The sequence below is a fragment of the Pan troglodytes genome, chromosome X, assembly GCF_028858775.2.
Source record: "Pan troglodytes isolate AG18354 chromosome X, NHGRI_mPanTro3-v2.0_pri, whole genome shotgun sequence".
In the NCBI taxonomy this organism is placed as follows: Eukaryota; Metazoa; Chordata; class Mammalia; order Primates; family Hominidae; genus Pan; species Pan troglodytes.
In genome coordinates, this window is record NC_072421.2 from 115428199 (window position 1) to 115453889 (window position 25691).

Sequence of the window (25691 nt, forward strand, 5' to 3'; positions counted from 1 at the left end):
GAGATTAAATGAAACAATATATATGTTGAAACTCATAAAAGTATGTACTAATAAAAAATTGACTTTTACTGTATGTTAATTTACAAAAATAAAAGTAAAAGGATGGTAAAAGATATACAAAGCAAACACTAATTAAAATAAACCTAGCTTGACTACAATACCAAACAAAATAGATCTCAGAGCATAGTACCAAAAATTAATCAGGTAACTTCATAATAAAGGTCAGTTTACCAAGAGAACATAAATTCCTTAGATGTTTGTGTGTTTAATAGCAGAGTTTCAAAATACATGAAGCAAACTGAGAGAACTACAAATAGAAATAAACAAATTTACAATTATAATTGGAGATTTCAATACCATTCTTAAAGGTGACAAAAACCAGTAAATATACAGAAATTAGCAAGGATACTGAAACAACACTATCAACCAACTTGACCTAATTGGCATTTACAGAATACTTCACCGAAGAACAGTAGGATGCAAATTATTTTCAGGTATATGTGAAACATTTACAAGATAGATCATATTCTGGGCCATAAAACTAGTCTTAAAAAATTTAAAAGGATTCAAGTCATACAAATTATTAATATGTTCTCTGGCCCCAGCTTAATTATATTAGAAATCAAAAATAGAAAAATCTCTGGAAAATCCCTAAATGTTTTGAAACTAAAACATACTTCTAAATAACCCATAAAGAAATCAAAAGAAAAACTCGTAAGCATTTTGAACTAAATGAAAATATAACATCAAAAATTGTGGAGTGCAGATGAAGCTCTACTTAGGGGAAATTTATATCAGTCAATGACTATACTAAAAAAGAAGAAACACCTCCTATGAAAGATCTGTTTCCTTCTTAAAAAACTAGAAATAGAAGAGCAAATTTATCCCAAATTAGGCAGGAGAATTGCAATAATGAAGATCATAGTGGAAATCAATGAAATAGAAAACAGAAAAACAGAAAAAGCAATAAGACAAAAAGCTGTTCCTCTGAGAAGATCCATAAATCTGACAAAACTCTAACAAGACGGATTAGGTGAGAAAAAGACAGAATATACAAATTACCAATGCCAGGATGAATAGAAGTGGCATAAACTAGAGATTCTACAGGTATTAAAAGGATAATAAGGAAATATGAACAACTTCATGCCAATAAATTTGACAACTCAGTTTAAATGGACAAATTCTGTGAAAGACACAAGCTACTAAAGTTTTAGAAGAAACAGATAAGCTAAATAGCTACATGTCTACTATAAAATCAATTTTTAATTTAAAATTGTTTCCCCAAGGAAAACTCTAAGATGAAATGGTTTCACTGATGAAATCTATCAAACATTTAAGGAAGAAAGAACACCAATACCCCACAAAGAAATCCAGAATATTAGGAGGAGAGCATATATCCCAAGTTATTCTACATGGCCAGCATTATTCTAATACTAAAACCAGACAAGACAATCACAGAAAGCCAAGATCAAAATCCATCGGGCACAAAGATGTAAAAATTTTCAACAAAATTTTAACAAGCCAAATTTACTGATATATAAGAATAATAAATACATCATGACCAAGTGAAGAGTTTATACCTCCAATGCAAGGTTGCTTTCACAATCAAAAGTTAATCAATATAAATCACCATACTAACAGACTGAAAAAGAAAAATGCTAAGATCATTTCTTAATGACTACAGAAAAAAAAGGCATTTGTCAAAATCCAACATCCATTCCTGTTTTTTAAAAAAGCAAACTCGCCAGATGTGGTGGCTCATGCCTGTAATCCCAGCACTTTGGGAGGTTGAGGCAGGAGGATTGCTTGAGCCCAGCTGTTTGAGACTAGCCTGGGCAATATAGTAAGACATCGTCTCTACAAAAAAAAAAAAAAAAAAAACAAACTTAAATTAAATTAGTCGAGTGTGGTGGCACACACCTATAGTCCCAGCTACTCTGGAGCCTGAGGTAGGAGGATTGCTTGTGCCTGGGTGGAGGTTGCAGTGAGCCAAAATCATGCAACTGCACTCCAGTCTGGGTGACAGAATGAGACCTTGTCTCAAAAAAAAAATTAGAAAATTAAAATAAATTTTTAGCAAGCTAAGAATACCAGAGAACTTCCTCAAACCTACAGATAACATCATACTTAATGGTGAAAGACTGATTGCTTTCACCATTTTTCTAGAGGTTTTATCCAGTGCAATAAGGTAAGGAAAAAAAGGCATCAGACTGGAAAGAAAAAAGAAAAGAAAAAAAAAGAAAAGAGGAAAGAAAAAGAAAGGAAGAAAGGGGAAAGAAAAGAAAGGAAGGGAGGGCAAGAAAGGATGAAAAGGAAGAAGGAAGGAAGGAAAGAAGGAAGGAAGGAAGGAAGGAAGGAAGGAAGGAAGGAAGGAAGGAAGGAAGGAAGGAAGGCAGGCAGGCAGGCAGGCAGGCAGGCAGGCTTATTTATAGGCAAAATGATTGCCTATATAGGAAAACCTATAGAATCTACCAAAAAAGCTGCTAGAACTGATAAGTCAGTTTACCAAGGTTGCACAATGCCAGATCAATAATTAATAACAAACTGTATTACTATATACTAGCAACAATCAGAAATTCAAATTATGTATTCCAGCATACTTGACTTTCAAGTTGGTATGTGATAGCCCTCTCTATCACTTCGACACTAGCAAATAACCAAAAATACTCAATTGAGAGAGCAGGACAAGAACACACTGAAGTGGCCTAAAAAGGGAAAGCAGCAGACAGTCTTCCAACTTCTATCCTAAAGATGCACAGTCAATTCGAAGAATAAGAATAATTTATTGTACCCCAACCTGAGTGCCCCAAGAGCTATGCCCAAGAAAAACTATAGACTCATTTCCCTATATTCTAGCTGCCATTCAGGAAATGAAAAGAAATTAAAAGTATCATTTTCATAAAAACCACAAGAATCTAGACTATTTGAACTCTTATTTTATAAAATGTAAATTATCTTAATCATTATGCCTGTTTCTTATGTTAACAACGTACTAACATTATATTTTTAAAGTTGTTTATTTTATGATCATAATGTTGAGAAAAAGGATATACTTCATCAACATGACATTATCAGCAACCCAAGCATTTACCTCAGGATAAACATTCAGAGAAATTAACCCAGGGAAAGGCAACACATGTTAATCTGTATAGGCTCTTACAATAACCCATTTCTTTAACATTCTATTAGCTAGAGGATAAGACTATAAAATGATATCCTACATTGACTTTAGAACTAAAAATGAAGAGAGAAAGTAAATAGCTATAAGTGAGGAAAACACAAAAAGAGCAGTCCAATAGGCACCAATCTTAAAATGAGAAAATGTCAACTAGAGGCCCACATAGCCAGAGTAACGAGGCATTTTCCACCTTTATAGGTTTGAGTATCGCCAGTAATCAGGAAATGATGTTTCCATATACCTAAGTATTCTGTAATTAATATACACTGCCACCAGCTGAAGCATGATACCCTCGTTATGGCCTCCAGGTCTTAAGGATGAAAGGGATGTTTTCAACTGGCAGTTAACATTTTTCTCCCTGATTTTTTTTTTCTTTTCAGTAGGTGAACGGAAGAAAGGCAAGCCAGCAAGAAGACATTCTGTGTAATTCTGCTGTTTCTATCAAGAATAAAATATTTATTATATCATTCATTCCAAACTATCTTTTAGCCTTTGCTAATACATGTTTTTACATTTATAGTTAATGAACACAATATTTATAGACATTGTATTTTAAAAGGTAAGACAATTTAGAGCAAGACTAGTAGAAATAAAAATACAAAACTACACCATCATCAAATCTGTCTCAGTATTTATCACTTACTGGCTATGTGAACTTGGGCAAGCCTCCTAATCTCCCTGAGCTTCAGCGTCCTTATCTATAAAATGGAGATAACAATTCTTGCCTTTTGTACCTCATAGCATTTTTTTCAAGTATCAATGAGGAAAGTATATATGAAAGTGATTTATAAGCTGCCATTCAAATTAATTTATTTCACACACAACATCAATAATAGCATTAAAAAGACACAGTACTTTCTATATCCCAGGGCTAAGCTCTTTATATGTATTATTTCTTATTAAAATTTAATTTTTAATTATAATTGACACATAATAATTGTACATATTTATGGGGTACAATGTGATGTTTCAATGCATGTATACATAGTATAATGATCAAATCAGGGTAATTATTATATCCATCATCTGAAATATTTATCATTTCTTTGTGGCTTTGTGGCAATAACATTCAAAATCTTCTCTTGTAGCTTTCTTGAAATATATATTACATTGTTATTTACTATAGTCACCCTACTGTGTAACAGAAAACCAAAATTTATTCTTCCTAACTGTAACTTTGTACTCATTGACCAATCTTTCCCAGTCCTCTCCTCTCCCCTACCCTCCCCAGTCTCTGGTAACCACTATTTTACCCTACTTCTATGAGATTAACGTTTTTAGATTCCAAATATGAGTGAGAACATGCAGTATTTCTCTTTCATTGCCTGATTTATTTCACTTAACATAATGTCTTCCAGGTTCATCCATACCGCCACAAATTACAGGATTTCATTCTACTTTATTCCTTAATGGTATTCCATTGTATCTATCTATCTGTATCACATTTATATATAGATGTAGATATAAAATTTTTTTCTTTATCCATTCATTTGTAGACAAGCATTTAGTTTAATTCCACGTCTTAGCTATTGTGAACGCTACTGCAATAAACATGAATGTGCCAATGTCTCTCCAACATGCTGATTTCCTTTGGATATATACCCAGTAATGGGATTGCTGGATCATATGGTAGTTCCATTATTAGTTTTTTGGGAACTTCCATACTATTTTTTTATCATTGCTGTACTAATTTACATTTCCACCAACAGTATTTAAGAGTTCCCTTTTCTCCACATCATCACCAGAATTTGTTATATTTTGTCTTTTTTATAATAACCATTCTAACTGGGATGAGATGATTTTGCATTGTGGTTCTGATTTGCATTTCTCTGATAATTAGTGTTGTTGTGTAATTTTCCATATATCTGTTGGCCATTTGTATGTCTTATTTTGAGAAATGAAATGTCTATTCAGGTCTTTTGCTCATTTTTAATTGGATAATTTATGTTTTTTTTTTTTTTTTGCTGTTGAGTTCCTTATACATTTCGGATATTAACTTCTTATCAGATGCATAGTTTGCAAGTACTTTCTCCCATTCTGGAGGTTGTCTCTTCATTTGGAAATGCAAAAGAGCCTGAAGAGCCAAAGCAATCATGAACAAAAATTTAAAAATTGATGTCATTACACTGTCTGGTTTCAAAATGTCCTACAAAGCTATAGTAAACAAAACAGCCTGGTTCTGGCATAAAAACAGACCCACAGGCCAATGGGACAGAACAGAGAACCCAGAAATAAATCCATGTATTTACAGCCAAGTGATTTTTTTAATAAAGGTGCCAAGAACACACATGAGGAAAGGACAGTCTATTCAATAAATGGTGCCAAGAAAACTGGATATCCACATATGGAAGAATGAAACTAGTCTCTCACCACACACAAAAACCAACTATAAATAGGTTAAATACTTAAAAGTAAAATCCAAAACTTTGAAACTACTAGAAGAAAATACGGGATAAATGTTCATGAAATTAGGCTGGGCAAGGATTTTTTTAATAGGTCCTCAAAAGCAGAAGCAACAAAAGCAAATAGACAAATGGGAGTACATCAAACTAAAAAGCTTCTTTATAGCAAAGTAGCATCTCTTTTAATGATAACTAGTATGCTAATAATACAAAAGGTGGACATTTATTAAGCAGCATCATGTACTGATCATAGGCATACAGAAACAACAACTTAGATCCTAGACCTTGAGGAGCTCACTGATAGGTGATATTTATAACAGATAAAATGTATGAATAGAAGAAGCTACTAACTCTGCTTGGGTCAAGAAAAGTTTAACAGAAGAGGTACCATCCATTTAAGATGGATCATATACACCATGGAATACTATACGGCCATAAAAAACAATGAAATCATGTCCTCTGCAGCAACATGGATACTGCTGGGGGCCATTATCCCAAGCAAATTAAGGCAGAAACAGAAACTAAAATATCTATATGTTCTCACTTATAAGTAGGAGCTAAACATTGGGTACACATGGACACAAAAATGGAAATAATAAACACTGGGATTCTAAAAGGAGGAAGGGAGAAATGGGAGAAGGGCTGAAAAACTACCTGTTGGGTACTATGTTCACTACTTGGGCAATGGAATCATTAGAAGCCCAAACCTCAGCATCACACAGTATACCCATGTAACAAATTTGCACACGTCACCCTGAATCTAAGCTAAAAATAAATAATTTTTAAAAAGAAAGAAAGGTCATTATAAATAAATTGAGGTTTATCAGACAGGAAAAGTGAAGTAAGGGCATTCCAGGGAGAGGTAATGTGTACAAATGCACTGGCATATGAACACACAATATATGTTTAGGGAATAGTGAAAAATCCAAACCCTTCTAGGCATTTTCCTTGACCCTCTCTCCTACTAACTTTGCCAAGATAATACAGAAGTAAAGATTATATGGCTGAATGGATAAAGAATTGGAGATTGGCAAAGCAATTAGCAGAACAAGAAGGGACCATAAAGCTGAAGGTGCTTGGAGAAAATGCTTGTAAATCATGTATCAGATAAGGGATCTGTATCTAGAATACATATATATGTAAAATATATATATACACATATATGTAATATAATATATATGTGTGTATGAACCCTTACTACTGAGTAATAAAAAGATAAACAACCCAACTGAAAAATGGGTAAAGGATTTCTTTTTCTGTTTGTTTTGGTTTGTTTTCTTCTTTCCTGGTGACTTGGCACAGAACAAGAATAAGATTTTTTTTCTTCCAGAATCACATACAAATGGCCATAAGCATAAAAAAAAAAGATATTCAACATGATTAGCAATCAGAGAAATGCAAATCAAAACTACTTCACATCTACAGGGATGGCTATAATAATTTTAAAAAGACAGTTAATAAATGCTGGTAAGAATGTGGAGAAATTAAAACCCTCATGCACTGCCAGTGTGAATATAAAATGGTGCAGATACTTTGGAAAACACTGGCAGTTCTTCAAAAAATTAGACAGAATTACCATAGGATCCAGTAATTCCACTCTAAGGTATATACCAAAAAGAAATGAAAACATGTCCTCACAGACATTTACACATGAATATTCATAGCTTTTATTCATAAAAGCCAAAATGTATGAAAAAAATGCTTATCAATGAATGGATACATAAACAAAATACCTACACAATGGAATATTATTTGAACACAGAAAGGAAGGAAGCATGTTATATGCCACAATATAGACGAACGGTGAAAACATTATGGTAAGTAATAGAAACTAGTCACAAAAGACCACATATTGTATGATTCCATTTATATGAAATGCTCAGAATAGACAGATCTACAGAAACAGAGAAAAGATAAATGGTTGCTGTATTAATCCATTCTCACACTGCTATAAAGAAATACCTGGAACTGGTCATTTACAAAGAAAAGAAGTTTAATTGGCTCATCATTCCACAGGCTATACAGGAAGCATGGCTGTGGAAGCCTCAGAAAACGTACAGCCATGGCGGAAGGTGAAACAGGCGTATCTGACATGGTGAGAACAGGAGGAAGAGAGTGAAGGGGGAGGTGCTACACACTTTCAAACAACTAGATCTCTTGAGAACTCACTCACTATCACGAGAACAGCAAAAGGGAAATCCACCCTCATGATCCAATTGCCTCCCACCAAGCCCCTCCTCCAACACTGGAGATTACAATTTGACACGAGATTTAGGTAGGGACACAGAGCCAAACCAATCAGTTGCCATATTGAGAAAAGAGTTGGGGGCAACTGGGGAGTGACTGCTAACAAATATGGGCTTCTTTTTGAGGTGATTATAATGTTCTACAATTGATTGTGGTGACAGTTGCACAATCCTGTGAATATACTAAAAGCCATTGATTTGCACAATAAATGGGTGAATTATATGGTATGTGAATCATATCTCAATAAAGCTATTATTTTAAAAACTGAAGGTGCTAGGAAAGTTATCATTCAGTGAATTACCATATGATAGGACAGTAAGAGAAAGATGCTGACAACCTGGAATAATAGGGAGAAGTGAAAGAATAGAAGGTTTCCATGAGAAATAACCACAGATGTAGTAGTAGCCAAGGAGTGAGGGAAATGAAATAATCCTTGATTTTACCAATCACTACTTAAGCTAACCTTAGTTAATCTTTCTTACTTGAGTAAAAGTCATTTGCCCTGCCAACTCAGTCATGGATTATCCTGGAACTTGTTCAAGATTCTAGGAATCCAAGCCTGTTAGGTATCAAATGACTTTCTAGGAATTTTCTTTGACAGCCTAGTTTGCTGAAGCCATTTAATGGAGATGAGTAACCTGCTAGACCTGCTCAAGCCAACCGCCTGCTCAAGCCAACCAGATGGATACCTTATTCGGTATACCCATAACTTCTTTTTTTATTATATAATCACATTAATACATAATCATTTAATTCATTAACTATTTTCTGTTTTCTTCAATAGTCATGGCAGAAAATAAGTGGCCTCATCCATCTGCCCAATCTTATCCAGTGGGAGACACCATGACTCCTACCCTCACTGTTCTGCTCTGTCTAGGTGAGACTTAAAGAGAAAGAGGAAAGACCCTAGTCTGAGAGGAACCACATCCCATAGCCAGAGCCTGGTCCATTAATGACCCAGGGGCTCAGGAGTTCCCTGTGGTATACCCATAACTTCTGATCAGCTCTATTCCCTGTGAGACCTTCTCCATTTACCTCAAGTGGAAGGAAAATAAATGAATATTTATTATGCACCTTATTTCCATAAATTGTGACACTTAATCCTCAAATCTCTTACCCAGATTACAAATAAAAAAAGCTGGGCCAGAGAGTATAAATGACATTCCCAAAGTCACATAACTAGCTAATAAGGGGCACGATTAGAATTCTAGTTTTGGCTGAAACCCATGTCCTTCTCACTACAATTTGGTAGTGGGTAATCCTGCAGAGTGAGGCTTATTACAACAGTTTCTCCCCATGGATCAGTTCCCCTGACAGCTACTTTCAATGCCTTTTGAAGCCGGAGTATGTGTTATTGCTAATTTTAAAACAATGATAACATTTACACATTAAACACTTCTCTAGCTTGTTCTCTTGACAACAACACACCTAAGATTGATACAAAAATGTTCCCTGTTAGTGCTTGGCCTTAAAAATCTCAATTTGTGAAAACATAATTTTTAATAGACTTTTAAATAGAGCATAGAAGGGTTTTAATAGCAACATAGAGTGGTATCTCTATGCTACCACAGGAAATATTGTAACAACATAAAAAATCAGTTGAAGAAAAATTATCTTCAAGTAACACAAAATTTCCAGTTACTTTCACATCACTGTTCTTTCTCAGCCTGGACCAATGAGCTAAGGCATGGCAGAGCTAAGGGCTCTGAGACCCAGTTACACTTGTTTTGTCAGCTGTTATATATTTTTTATTACAGAGGTTATGCAGAAAAATATTTCCATTGTAAATAAAAATTAAACATTGTAGGATTTTACAGAGCAAAAGATGACATTATTCCTCAGCTTCCCTAGTGTTTCCATACCATTTGCTATGCATTCACATTCATGTGTATACATATTGTATAATTTTTCTACTGATAAAAAGGATTATACAATACATATTGCCTTGTTACATTTTTAATAGCTTTATTGAGATACAGTTTGAATACCATACAATTTACCCATTTAAAGTGCACAAATCAATGGTTTTAGTATATTCACAGATACATGCAATGATATCCAGAGTCAACTTTAGAATATTTTTATCACTGCAAAAAGAAATCCTGTACCTTTAGCTTTCACTCTCATATCCCCCCAATTTCCCTAGCTGTAAGCAACCAATAGTCTACTTTACGTCTCTATAGATTTCTTTATTCTGGACATTTCATACAAATGGAATCACATAAAACATGAAATCACATAAAACACAGACTTTGGTGACTAGCCTCTTTCAATTAGCATAATGTTTTCAAAGTTCATCCATATGATAGCATGTATTAGTACTTCATCTTTTAAAATAGCTGGATCATATTACATTGCATGGATGTATCACATTTTCCCTGTTACTTTTTTTTAGTATCTTATATTCTTTCCATTCAATATGTACAGATATTACTCTTTTTGGTGGCTGCACAGCATTGCATAGTTTTGGTGCAACATATTTCATGCAACGATTCACCTACTGATAGATATTTAAGTTATCTCTAATGTTTATCCATTGTAACAATAATTTATAACCTCCATAAAATATATAGGGAGAAAAGAAAAGGCCATGACTCGGTGGAAGAAGGTCCCACCTCTAGAACAATGGTCTTAAAACTATGTTCCTTGATCTGCAGCATCATCTAGAAACTTGTTAGAAATGCAAATTCCTGGGCCTTATCCCCCAGAGTTTTTTATTAAAAAATTCTGGTTTGGGACCTAGCGTTCAGTGTTTTAACAAGCCCTCCTGATGATTCTGACATGCACTAAAATTTGAGAACCATTGCTTTAAATATCTCTCACTGCACTACAGTGGCAATCATTGTTTGGTTTCTAGTAAATTTTAAAAATTAGCAGGACCACAATAATTGGCTTTAACTCATGACTACTATGGGCATTACATTAGGTAGGAGTATAGTAGTGAGGTATTTCTTATTTTTCTTTAGCGAGAGCACTTTAGTATACCAAAAACACTTCTTCCTCACATACTTTTCCTATCTGTTTGACCCCTTATTCTCTCTTCCCATAACTTGAAAAATCAACAAGTAAACCATTTACACAGCTTTTTTTTGAGCACCTTAAAAATCTATCCTCAGATGTATAACAAACAAAAATAGCCGAAGACTCGTTTTCATATATTAGAGGATTAGAGGGATTTATTTTTTTTTTTATACTTAAAGTTCTGGGATACATGTGCAGAACATGCAGGTTTGTCACATAGGTATACACGTGCCATGGTGGCTTGCTGCACCCATCAACCCATCATCTACATTAGGTATTTCTCCTAATGCTGTGCCTCCCCTAGCCCCCCACCCCGAAAGGCCCTGGTGTGTGACGTTCTCCTCCCTGTGTCCATGTGTTCTCATTGTTCACCTCCCACTTATGAGTGAGAACATCTGGTGTTTGGTTTTCTTTTCTTGTGTTACTTTGCTGGCAATGATGGTTTCCAGCTTCATGCATGTCCCTGCAAAGGACATGAACTCATCCTTTTAATGGCTACATAGTATTCCATGGTGTGTATGTGCCACATTTTGTTTATCCAGTCTATCATTGATGGGCATTTGGGTTGGTTACAAGTCTTTGCTATTGTGAACAGTGCTGCAATAAACATACGTGTGCATGTGTCTTAACAGTAGAATGATTTATAAATCCTTTGGGTATATGCCCAGTAATGGGATTGTGGGTCAAATGGTATTTCTGGTTCTAGATCCTTGATGAATCACCACACTGTCTTCCACAGTGGTTGAACTAATTTATACACCCACCAACAGAGTAAACGTGTTCCTATTTCTCCACATCCTCTCCAGCATTTGTTGTTTCCTGGCTTTTTAATGATCACCATTCTAACTGGCATGAGATGGTATCTCCTTGTGGTTTTGATTTGCATTTCTCTAATGACCAGTAATCATGAGCTTTTTTTTCATATATTTGTTGGACACATAAATGTGTTCTTTTGAGAAGTGTCTGTTCATATCCTTCACACACTTTTTGATGGGGTGGTTTGTTTTTTTCTTGTAAATTTGTTTAAGTTCTTTGTAGATTCTGGATATTAGCCCTTTGTATGATGGACAGATTGCAAAAATTTTCTCCCATTCTGTAGGATTCCTGTACACTCTGATGATAGTTTCTTTTGGTGTGCAGAAGCTCTTTAGTTTAATTAGATCCCATTTGTCAGTTTTGGCTTTTGTTGCCATTGCTTTTGGTGTGTTAGTCATCAACTCTTTGCCGATGCCTGTGTCCTGAATCGTATTGCCTAGTTTTTCTTCCAGGGTTTTTATGGTTTTAGGTCTTACGTTTAAGTCTTTAATCCATCTTGAGTTAATTTTTGTATAAGGTGTAAGGAAGGGGTCCAGTTTCAGCTTTCTACATATGGCTAGCCAGTTTTCCCAACACCATTTATTAAATAAGGAATCCTTTCCCCATTGCTTGTTTTTGTCAGGTTGGGCAAAGATCAGATGGTTGTAGATGTGTGGCATTACTTCTGAGGCCTCTGTTCTGTTCCATTTGTCTATATATCTGTTTTGGTACCAGTACCATGCTGTTTTGGTTACTGTAGCCTTGTAGTATAGTTTGAAGTCAGGTAGTGGGATGCCTCCAGCTTTGTTCTTTTTGCTTAGGATTGTCTTGGCTACACGGGCTCTTTTTTGGTTCCATATGAAATTTAAAGTAGCTTTTTTCTAATTCTGGGAAGAAAGTCAATGGTAGCTTGATGGGGATAGCATTGAATCTATAAATTACGTTGGGCAGTATGTCCATTTTCACGATACTGATTCTTCCTATCCATGAGCACAGAATGTTTTTCCATTTGTTTGTGTCCTCTCTTATTTCCTTGAGCAGTGGTTTGTAGTTCTCCTTGAAGAGGTCCTTCACATCGCTTGTAAGTTGGATTCCTAGGTATTTTATTCTCTTTGTAGCAATTGTGAATGGGAGTTCACTCATGATTTGGATCTCTGTTTGTCTATTATTGGTGTATAGGAATGCTTGTGATTTTTGCACATTGATTTTGTATCCTGAGACTTTGCTGAAGTTGCTTATCAGCTTAAGGAGATTTTGGGCTGAGATGATGGGATTTTCTAAACATACAATCATGTCATCTGCAAACAGAGACAATTTAACTTCCTCTCTTCCTATTTGAATAAACTTTATTTCTTTCTCTTGCCTGATTGCCCTGGCCAGAACTTCCAATACTGTGATGAATAGGAGTGGTGAGAGATGGCATCCTTGTCTTGTGCCAGTTTTCAAAGAGAATGCTTCCAGCTTTTGCCCATTCAGTATGATATTGGCTGTGGGTTTGTCATAAATAACACTTATTATTTTGAGATACTTTACATCAATACCTAGTTTATTGAGAGTTTTTAGGATGAAGGTGTGTTGAATTTTGTCAAAGGCCTTTTCTGCATCTATTGAGAAAATCATGTGGTTTTTGTCATTTGTTCTGTTTATGTGATGGATTACATTTTATCGAGGATTTTTGCATCTATGTTGATCAGCGATATTGGCCTGAAATTTTCTTTTTTTGTTGTCTCTGCCAGGTTTTGGTATCAGGATGATGCTGGCCTCATAAAAAGAGTTAGGGAATATTCCATCTTTTTCTATTGTTTGGAATAGTTTCAGAAAGAATGGTATCAGCTCTTCTTTGTACCTCTGGTAGAATTTGGCTGTGAATCCGTCTGGTCCTGGGCCTTTTTTGGTTGGTAGGCTATTAATTACTGCCTCAATTTCAGAACTTGTTATTGGTCTATTCAGGGATTCGACTTCTTCCTAGTTTAGTCTTGGGAGGGTGTATGTGTCTAGGAATTTACCCATTTCTTCTAGATTTTCTAGTTTATTTGCATAGAGGTGTTTGTAGTATTCTCTGATGGTAGTTTCTTTCTGTGGGATCAGTGGTGACATCCCCTTTATCATTTCTTATTGTGTCTATTTGATTTTTCTCTATTTTTTCTTCATTAATCTGGCTAGCGGTCTATCTATTTTGTTGATCTTTTCAAAAAACCAGCTCCTGGATTCACTGAGATATTGAAGTGTTCCTCGTGTCTCTATCTCCTTCAGTTCTACTCTGATCTTAGTTATTTCTTGTCGTCTGCTAGCTTTTGAATTTGTTTGCTCTTGCTTCTCTAGTTCTTTTAATTGTGATGTTAGGGTGTCTATTTTAGCTTTACTGCTTTCTCCTATCGGGATTTAGTGCTATAAATTTCTCTCTAAACACTGCTTTAGCTGTGTCCCAGAGATTCTGGTATGTTGTGTCTTTGTTCTCATTGGTTTCAAAGAACTTATTTATTTCTGCCTTAATTTCGTTATATACCCAGTAGTCATTCAGGAGCAGGTTGTTCAGTTTCCCTATATTTGTATGGTTTTGAGTGAGTTTCTTAATCCTGAGTTCTAATTTGATTGCACTGTGGTTTCAGAGACTGCTATGATTTCTGTTCTTTTACATTTACTGAGGAGTGTTTTACTTCCAATTATGTGGTCAGTTTTACAATAAGTGTAATGTGGTGCTGAGAAGAATGTATATTCTGTTCATTTGGGATGGAGAGTTCTATAGATGTCTATTAGGTCTGCTTGGTCTAGAGCTGAGTTCAAGTCCTGAATATCCTTGTTAATTTTCTGTCTCATTAATCTGTCTAATATTGTCAGTGGGGTGACAAAATCTCCCACTCTTATTGTGTGGGAGTCTAAGTCTCTTTGTAGATCTCTACGAACTTGCTTAATGAATGTGGGTGCTCCTGTAGTGGGTGCATATATATTTAGGATAGTTACCTCTTCTTGTTGCATTGATCCCTTTACCATTATGAAATGCCCTTCTTTGTCTTTTTTTATCTTTGTTGGTTTAAAGTCTGTTTTATCAGAAACTAGGATTGCAACCCCTGCTTGTTTTTTGTTTTCCATTTGCTTGGTAAATATTCTTCCATCCCTTTATTTTGAGCCTATGTGTGTCTTCGCATGTGAGATGGGTCTCCTGAATACAGCACACCGATGGGCCTTGACTATCCAATTTGCCAGTCTGTGTCTTTTAATTGGGGCATTTAGCATATTTACATTTAAGGTTAATATTGTTATGTGTGAATCTGATCCTGTCATTATGATGCTAGCTAGTTATTTTGCCCCTTTATTGATGCAGTTTCTTCATAGTGTCAATGATCTTTACAATTTGGTATGTTTTTGCAGTGGTTGGTACCAGTTTTTTCTTTCCATATTTAGTGCTTCCTTCAGGAGCTCTTATAAGGCAGGCCTGGTAGTGACAAAATCTCTCAGCATTTTCTTGTCTGTAAAGGATTTTATTTATCCTTTGTTTATGAAGCTTAGTTTGGCTGGATATGAAATTCTGGGTTGAAAATTCTTTTGCTTAAGAATGTTGAATATTGGTCCCCACTCTCTTCTGCCTTGTAGGGTTTCTGCAGAGAGATCTGATGTTAGTCTGATGGGCTTCCCTTTGTAGGTAACCCGACCTTTCTCTCCAGCTTCCCTTAACATTTTTTCCTTCATTTCAACCTTGCTGAATCTGACGATTATGTGTTTTGGGGTTGCTCTTCTTGACGAGTATCTTTGTGGCATTCTCTGTATTTCCTGAATTTGAATGTTGGCCTCTCTTGCTAGGTTGGGGAAGTTCTCCTGGAGAATACCCTGAAGAGTATTTTCCAACTTTGTTCCATTCTCCCCATCACTTTCAGGTACACCAATCTAACTTAGGTTTGGTCTTTTCATATAGTCCCATATTTCTTGAAGGCTTTGTTCGTTTCTTTTCATTCTTTTTTCTTTGATCTTGTCTTCTTGCTTTATTTCATTAAGTTGATCTTCAATCTCTGATATCCTTTCTTCTGCTTGATTGATTTGGCTATTGATACTTTTGTATGCTTCATGAAGTCCTCATGCTGTGTTTTTCAGCTCCATCAGGTCATTTATGTTCTTCTCTAAACTGGTTATTCTAGTTAGCAATTCCTATAATTTTTTTCAAGGTTCTTAGCTTCCTTGCATTGGGTTAGAACATGCTCCTTTAGCTCGGAGGAGTTTGCTGTTACCTACCTTCTGAAGCCTACTTCTGTCAGTTTGTCAAACTCATTCTCTGTCCAGTTTTGTTCCTTTGCTGGCGAGGAGTTGTGATCCTTTGGAGGAGAAGAGGTGTTCTGGTGTTTGGAATTTTCAGCCTTTTTGTATTAGTTTTTCCTCATCTTTGTGGATTTATCTACCTTTGGTCTTTAATGTTGGTGACCTTCAGATGCGGTTTCTGTGTGGATGCCATTTTTGTTGTTCTTGATGCTATTCCTTTCTTGTTTGTTAGTTTTCCTTCTAACAGGCCCCTCTGCTGCAGATCTGCTAGAGGTGCTAGAGGTCCACTCCAGACCCTGTTTGCCCGGGTATCACCAGTGGGGGCTCAGTTGGAAATGCAGAAATCACCCACCTTCTGCGTTGATCTTGCCGGGAGCTGCAGACCAGAGCTGTTCTATTCGGCCATCTTCCCTTTTCCCTACACAGCTTTAAGATGCCAGGAGATGGAAAGATTTTCGTTCCTGACTCACATATCTATTGATGATACCCACAGGACAATGAACCTTAGATAGACCCCAGCTCCAATTAGAAACGGAAATACTGGGGAAATGGGATTTTACTGAATTCAAAGATTGAAACTAGCAGGAAATTTAGAGGTATGCTAGTCAAGAGTCACATTTTGGAGATAAGGAAAATGAAATCCGGTGAAATTACATTTAAACACAGAGGAGGCACAGCAAGTATAAACCTTGTCCCTCATTATATTATATTCTATATACAGCTTTACTATAATGGTTCTTGATCAGGGATATGCATGAAATCCATCTGGGGAGATTTCTTTTAAATATGCATTTAGAAAGGCAAATTTTCCTTATCTTATTAAGGGTAGTAAGAGGACCGATATAATTTAACTATCTTTAGAAGACATTAATGGACATCCAGTACCATATTACTCTCTAATTCAGCAATGCCCACAGAAGTCAGAAAATGTCCACAAAGGTCAGAAGTACTTAGGCTTCTAATCCCCGTGCTAAATAGCTCCAGATTGCTGTGTTTCATGTTCTTTTGGCTTTCTACTGTGTTTCTGTCCCCTGCTTTTATTTTAGTTATTACTTATTACATGTATCAGAGGGTTTGCATCCAGCAGTCCTAACCTCTACTCCCACAGTTACTACTACCAATGCGAGTTGGGACACCAAATAAATATAATATTTAGAACCATTACAAAGATGATAGTAAAACAGGCTGTGAATGAGGAACTATGAAAATTCAGTGTAGGGACCTTGTAATACTTACTTTGATTGCTATGGAATGAAATCAGATATGGTATTCTGTAAGAAAGTGGCATACTGGCAAAATGTCCTTTATACAAACCAAACAAAAAATTGATTCTGAGGATTTTTTAACCTCAGGAATGTGTGCATTCCTCCATCAAGATTTCTCTCCTGGTTAGTTTTTGTCTTTTGTTTCTTTACTTAATAAACTTCATTTTTTAGAGCCATTTTGGGTTCACAGCAAAACTGAGCAAAAAATAGTTACCATACATTTCCTATTCACACATACACACCCACAACCTCCACTACTGACATCCTGCATCACAAAATCCATGGTGGGTTTTTTAAAGCTATGTAAACACTACCAAAGAGACAGCTTAAATTACCTGTAACACCACAGAACTGTGGGTATTGCTGGTAAAGATGCGTGTAGGTCCTGCCTTGGAAGACTGCAAATGGGATGAGAGGCCCATTTCGCTGCCTCCAAGGGACAATTTCATGTGTTGGTCTTCCTCTTCCACGAGAGATCTGAAAGTTTTTTTACATAAGAAAGAAGGGGAAATTAAAACTTGTACAATTTACAATGAGATTATTTAGAAAAATAATCAGTCACTATTGCAATCATATGACCATGCAATATGGTGAATATTGTTTCACTATATTATACGCTTGTACCACTCTTTATCTTAGAAGAAATGTATATTTGTAAAATGGTTTCCAAGTACAGAATATACAGATGATAACTGAGAAATCAACTTAAAAGGTGGTTCAAAATTATAGTCACAGAGTTTTTAAAGGCCACAGTAATTACTGTTGATATGTTACTATTTAGATAGCAATGCCATCAAATTATGCTGCATATAGTTAAAATTAATTTGGAACACCTAATTTTGAAAAGATAAAAATGATAGCTACCATTTATTGAATAGTCATTATATAGCAGGTACTTGCCAATAATTTTATACACAGACTAAAGAAGGGTCAGAAACCACTTATTAAAGTGGTTGGCCCAGGGTTTGAATCTAGGACTAGTCTGATTCCCACTCCAAACCCCCATTAATAAAAGTAAAAGATTAATTGTTATATATTAATGCATTACTTTATCTTCTGTTATTAGTAATAGTTCTAATCAACCCCAACTGAACAAAATTTTTCACATGAAATAATTTCTTTTTCTAGCAGTATCTCTCACTTACCAGTTTGGGATTGTTTAATAGCTACAATCTAGTCACATTTCCATCTTTTCAAAGAAATGAATACTAAAAATATAAATACAGGCAATTCTGTATTTGCATGTATTGCAGCAATAGTATTTTCAAGGGGCATAAGTAAGAATAGGAGAACATTAGTCAGTAGGTCACTTAGTTGCAAAGAGAATATGACAATACATTTGATAGTTTAAAAATCTCAGTTAGGTTATACTAAAAATGTGCCATTATTAATAACCTTTCATCATTCCTTAGAAGAGATCTTGTGTTTCTCCATAGGTATACATTGCTAAAATAATCTCTGGATCACCTGCCTAAGAGTGGGGAGCCCATGGCTTATGAATTTGGTTCTGCATTCATGATACAGACTGCTAAAAAGACTGCTAAAATAGACATTAGGAAAAAAGAAGGAGAGCAGATTTTCAAGTGCTGGAACTCTTCATTTTTTCTGTAATTTCCTCAATTTTGAATTATTTGCTTTTCTAACTGTATAACTGAGCTATCCAATATCAGAAAGGTTTCACCTTTTTTTCCTGTCATACCTAAAACCCCAAGTTGATCAGTTTTAACAAGAAAAAGACCATACTAAAGATTCTGCTTTTTGAATTATGACACCAACCAAGTGGTTTTAAATCTTGCAATAATTAGCAAAAATTCTGGCCTTAAGGATGACATCAATTCTTCTTAATGATATTAGAGCCATAGTATAACCAAAAATGAATTAATAATATATAACCATGTTTAATTCAATTCTGATAGATATTTAATAAAGAAGAGAATAATTTAAGATTTTAAAAAGCATAAAAGAAAATGGATATAGCCTTCCACCAGAGTTTCAGAGATAGCTTTAAAGAGAATTAAGTTATGATATATAGCACACACACACAATTTTAAACAACTTTTGTGGACAGACGTTTAAAATTACAGAATCAATTGGAAAAGTCAGAAATTGATTGATGGTGACTGTTATCCCTAACCAGAAAATGTCTATTCATCCAGATTATATTAATAGGATATTCAAGCAGACTGTTTTATTAGTTTCTGTATTCCCTGCACAGAGCCTAGCACGAAAGACTTAATATATGTCCTCTGAATGAATACAGAATCTTCTTTCTGTAGATCATTCCAAAGACATTTCTTTATTATGCAGTGCTTAAATGACCATCAATTATCATTCTTATAAAACTGCAGATGTAAAAGGGATAGGAGTAAAGCTGAATTCACATTGCCACAATGACATATCCTGGAAATTGCTTTTTTGAGTAAACTACAAGTAACAACTTATTTACTTTGTCATTTGTCTCTTGCTCTTAAAAACAGAAAGCAAAAAGTGAAAATGCAGCCCTTTCTTGCCAACATAATATGCTTGCCTTTTTAATTAATTACTTCAAAAGCTGAAGAAGCCTGGACTAAAATTATCTTTTTCATGATGTTTTATCAGTATCTTTTGACTTTTTAACATTCAAAACACTCCCTACTAATTTCTGCTTTGGTAACAGTACATGCCATGTTAACCTTCTTAGCAGATTCAATATTCCCATCTATCTCCCCTTTATTAAGTTTATTGATTGAATGTGAAGAGCACTGTTCTTCAACATTGCAAGGAGGTAACACTTCTCTGCAAACCCCAAGCCACAATTATATCAATCTATGCTTAAAGGAATGATTATCTGAGTAATTCCAAGAAAAAAAATAACAGTTTTTAATCTGATGTTTTTTCAACTTGTATAGTTAAATACAATATACATACAAGTCATTCTCAATGTGGGGAGGGGGAGCAGGAGGCATTTTGCCCCTCCTTCCACCCCCATGATTCATAATGTCTGCAGACATTTTTCACTGTCACAACTGGGGATGCTGCTAAACATCCTACAAAACACAGGACAGTTCTCTAGGTCAAAGCTGTTCTTAGGCAAAAAAGTCAAGTGCCAAAGGTGAGAAATCCTAATATAGAGGAATTTACTGTCTCATGAAAATTTTTCTCAAGCAATTTCATGATTTAAATAATTTCCCAGTCATAGGGTTGAATCCATGAGGTAATGCTAGCAATATGAAACACAGCAGGATTATTAATTATCACTAATTCTTCCAAGGCTACCTAACAGAATATCTCTGCTCTCCACAGGCCCATCAATTTGAAAACTCAAGTCTAAGAGTAAAAAAGTAGATAATGGCTTTGAAGTTTATAAGAAAATTATGCAGCAAAGCTTTTGTTTTACATAAGCTCATGTAAGAATAATAATTTCCTAAATCTGCATAAAACAGTTGTTATTTGGATCCACTTTTACATGTTAAGTTAGAATCTGGCAAATTCTGTCTAAATAGTCCCATTTCACCAACCCTACAAGATTATTCATGGGAGAGACTATATTAACGAATTTTGTTTCTAAAAATTAAACCTCTCTTTTCCCTACAATATTATAGTCTGCATATTGCTTGCATGCCACCCCCCGCCTACCCAATCACCACAGCAGACGTCTTACTCTTGAAACAATGACCAAATTTATTGAGAGTTTTTAGCATGAAAGGTTGTTGAATTTTGTCAAAGGCTTTTTCTGCATCTATTGAGATAATCATGTGGTTTTTGTCTTTGGCTCTGTTTATATGCTGGATTACATTTATTGATTTGCGTATGTTGAACCAGCCTTGCATCCCAGGGATGAAGCCCACTTGATCATGGTGGATAACCTTTTTGATGTGCTGCTGGATTCGGTTTGCCAGTATTTTATTGAGGATTTTTGCATCAATGTTCATCAAGGATATTGGTCTAAAATTCTCTTTTTTGGTTGTGTCTCTGCCAGGCTTTGGTATCAGAATGATGCTGGCCTCATACAATGAGTTAGGGAGGATTCCCTCTTTTTCTATTGATTGGAATAGTTTCAGAAGGAATGGTACCAGTTCCTCCTTGTACCTCTGGTAGAATTCGGCTGTGAATCCATCTGGTCCTGGACTCTTTTTGGTTGGTAAACTATTGATTATTGCCACAATTTCAGCTCCTGTTATTGGTCTATTCAGAGATTCAACTTCTTCCTGGTTTAGTCTTGGGAGAGTGTATGTGTCGAGGAATTTATCCATTTCTTCTAGATTTTCTAGTTTATTTGCGTAGAGGTGTTTGTAGTATTCTCTGATGGTAGTTTGTATTTCTGTGGGATCGGTGGTGATATCCCCTTTATCATTTTTTATTGCATCTACATCGCCAAGTCAATCCTAAGACAAAAGAACAAAGCTGGAGGCATCACACTACCTGACTTCAAACTATACTACAAGGCTACAGTAACCAAAACAGCATGGTACTGGTACCAAAACAGAGATATAGATCAATGGAACAGAACAGAGCCCTCAGAAATAACGCCGCTTACCTACAACTATCTGATCTTTGACAAACCTGAGAAAAACAAGCAATGGGGAAAGGATTCCCTATTTAATAAATGGTGCTGGGAAAACTGGCTAGCCATATGTAGAAAGCTGAAACTGGATCCCTTCCTTACACCTTATACAAAAATCAATTCAAGATGGATTAAAGATTTAAATGTTAGACCTAAAACCATAAAAACCCTAGAAGAAAACCTAAACATTACCATTCAGGACATAGGCGTGGGCAAGGACTTCATGTCCAAAACACCAAAAGCAATGGCAACAAAAGCCAAAATTGACAAATGGGATCTAATTAAACTAAAGAGCTTCTGCACAGCAAAAGAAACTACCATCAGAGTGAATAGGCAACCTACAACATGGGAGAAAATTTTCGCAACCTACTCATCTGACAAAGGGCTAATATCCAGAATCTACAGTGAACTCAAACAAATTTACAAGAAAAAAACAAACAACCCCATCAAAAAGTGGGCCAAGGACATGAACAGGCACTTCTCAAAAGAAGACATTTATGCAGCCAAAAAACACATGAAAAAATGCTCATCATCACTGGCCATCAGAGAAATGCAAATCAAAACCACTATGAGATATCATCTCACACCAGTTAGAATGGCAATCATTCAAAAGTCAGGAAACAACAGGTGCTGGAGAGGATGTGGAGAAATAGGAACACTTTTACACTGTTGGTGGGACTGTAAACTAGTTCAACCATTGTGGAAGTCAGTGTGGCGATTCCTCAGGGATCTAGAACTAGAAATACCATTTGACCCAGCCATCCCATTACTGGGTATATACCCAAATGACTATAAATCATGCTGCTATAAAGACACATGCACACGTATGTTTATTGCGGCATTATTCACAATAGCAAAGACTTGGAACCAACCCAAATGTCCAACAATGATAGACTGGATTAAGAAAATGTGGCACATATACACCATGGAATACTATGCAGCCATAAAAAATGATGAGTTCATATCCTTTGTAGGGACATGGATGAAATTGGAAACCATCATTCTCAGTAAACTATCGCAAGAACAAAAAACCAAACACCGCATATTCTCACTCATAGGTGGGAATTGAACAATGAGATCACATGGACACAGGAAGGGGAATATCATACTCTGGGGACTGTGGTGGGGAGGGGGGAGGGGGGAGGGATAGCATTGGGAGATATACCTAATGTTAGATGACGAGTTAGTGGGTGCAGCGCACCAGCATGGCACATGTATACATATGTAACTAACCTGCACAATGTGCACATGTACCCTAAAACTTAAAGTATAATTAAAAAAAAACCAAAAAAAACAAAAAAAAACAAAAACAAAAAAAACAAACAAACAAAAAAAAAGAAACAATGACCAACCATAAAGCACAAGAGCAATCTTTCACAAAGTGTACGTGAATCACTCAACTGTGCTTGCTCAAAGAAAACAACTACTTTTTTGATGAGTATTAGCTTAGAGATGGAGGCACTGTCTGATCATTTTACTGAAAGCATTGTAAACGTGGTCAAACCAAACGTACACAGACTGTGGCATTTCTCTGCACTGCATTTAAAGACAAAAGGAAAAAAAGCCTAAGCCATTGTCATATGTTAACAAAGGGCTGCCAACATTGTAATCTTGCCTCGAAATGTCCACATATTTAAAATTACCCGAACGGAAACATGTAAGTGATATGAGCACACAATTCACAAAGATCAAGGTGCAAATGGTTAGCAGATAGAAAAATGTTCAACCTCATCAGTATTCCAGAATATGCACAAAGATTCTATCTTTAAACCTGCAAAATTATCAGAGTACAAGATATACTCTCAAAATTGCTAGTGCAAACATGTCATAAACTCCTACTACTGTCTGCATAGAATTGTTCATCCAAATGGATTTTTTCAAAGGAAATTTAAAACTCACTAAATGGACAAATGTGGTGTTTTTTTTTAATAGCAAGCAACATGACAATGAAGAATTGTGTCCTGGTATCTATGTCCTGGTAGGTGGGCCAAAGCAAGAGTGCTCTGCTGATCTGATTTAAATGTGTTTTCTTCAATGAATCCCTCTGTAGAGGTTTAATTTGGTAGACGTTCTATAGAGAACCATATACTCTTAGAATTCATTATAGTAAAAATGTTTGTTGGAATGCTATATGAGGAAGGAAAAAGCATCTCTTAATTGCATCATTTGGCTCAAAAGCCACAAATAATCTTCCAATGCTCCTCAATCTCCATACCTAAATAAATCCCACGACAATCCACTGAAACCAGTACCATTGTGTTTAAAAAATAAGATATCATCTTGATCAATTATAAAATGTGTACCTCAATTTCTTGGTTTCTATCATTGCAAATAGCAGTTCATGTTATACAGAAACCCAGGTGTGGTCAAATTTCATTGTCAAGGAAAAGGGAACCTTTTGGTGCTTCTTGAGATTATCATCATGAAAACACAATAAAAGCACTTAACTTTTCTTGGTAGAGAGGTTATGTGTGCCAATTCATGCACTGGTACATTAATGTCTAGCTCACATCAAATAAAAAGCAACATCTTGATACTGCTATGAATAAAAGACTGTTCTCTACACTTGCCTGTACTGTTTGTAATTTCTGAAGGGAAAAAAGAAGAAATGAATTAGAGAAAAGCTAGAAAGGTAAAAGTATATGAACAACACTTTTCTATTTAGTTCCCTCATTTGTTTCATAGTGCTTTAACTGCCATCATTTCATTACCAAAAAAGGTTAAATCTAACAATATATGCTAAAAACTCAATTTCACTGCAACAAAAGAATGAAAGTCCCAGGCTGGGCGTGGTGGCTCACGCCTGTAATCCCAGCACTTTCGGAGGCCAAAGCAGGTGGATCACCTGAGATCAGGAGTTCGAGACCAGCCCAGCCAACATGGTAAAACCCCGTCTCCACTAAAAACACAAAAATCAGCCGCGCGCAGTGGCAGGTGCCTGTAATCCTAGCTACTTAGGAGGCTGAGGCAGGGGAATCACTTGAACCTGGGGGGCAGAGGGTGCAGTGAGCCGAGACTGTGCCACTTCACTCCAGCCTGGGTGAAAGAGTGAAACTCCGTCTCAAAAAAAGGAAAAGAAAAAAAAGGAAGTCTCTTGCATTAGTGTCAAAAGTATAATATAGATATTTCAAGTTCCCCAGATTAATAATATTACCTTAACTAAAGTTGGTGTCAGTGGGTTGGTATACAGGAACAACAACAATAACAAAACAAAATGAAAACAAAAACAAGAAAGCTATGAATGGTTTAACAACACAACAAAACAGGTTGGTTAATCAAGGCACTGACTATCCACTACCCAACCCCCAGGAAAATAAAATACATATTGCTCACACTCACAATTTAAAAAGAAAATCAAGAAAAAGTCTTTCTTCAAAGTACTTTCCATCCATTTGTTTTTCTGCTCTGAAACAGAGAAGTGTCCGCTAGCAGCAGCATTTGCTAAATGAAACATTTCTTGTGATAAAGTTGCATGGCAGGTGGAGAAGAAATTTCACCACCTGTTCTCATACTCATTTGAATTTCAGGGCTAAATCTGTCAAGGTATTTCCTTCCACCCTTGAGAAATAAATTAAAAACTTAAGATGGTAGAAGCCATTTTCCATTGGCTTTTTAAGATAGAGTCAAAGTATTCATACTGCATTGAATTCGAAAGATATTAATAGCTTTTCTACTCCTCTCTTTCTCCACACTTCCCAGACAAAAGCTGAATGATACCACAAACGTTTGAGTGTACACATACTCAACTTTCATTATGAAAAAAAGGAACATGTTTTGAAAAAATCGGGAACAAAATTTCCAACTCATGAAGTAAACTAATGTATATAAAATAAGCCTGGCATTTTTGTTGAAAAAAATTAAAAACTTAAAATTTCAAATATTGAAAGATTTGTCCCCCAACTAAAATGTCATTTATAGTATCATTACACAAAGAAATTATAAATATCATAGCAACTTCTCTCTCTTTTTTCTTTTTCAAATACCAACAAGAG

The 25691-nt window shown here is 35.6% G+C and overlaps 1 protein-coding gene across 21 annotated transcripts in view; it reads right to left on the minus strand.

Moving 5' to 3' along the window:
• Positions 1-25691, minus strand: part of KLHL13 (kelch like family member 13) — a 218669-nt gene that overhangs the window by 29975 nt on the left and 163003 nt on the right. For 20 of the 21 annotated variants that reach the window (XM_063803857.1, XM_016943582.3, XM_016943580.3 and 17 more), the window contains one exon: positions 17492-17633. The exons of the other annotated variant lie outside the window; for it this stretch is intronic. In XM_063803857.1, the coding sequence (XP_063659927.1) occupies positions 17492-17633 (142 nt within the window). The remainder of the gene's footprint in view (positions 1-17491; positions 17634-25691) is intronic. 21 annotated transcript variants of the gene reach the window in all.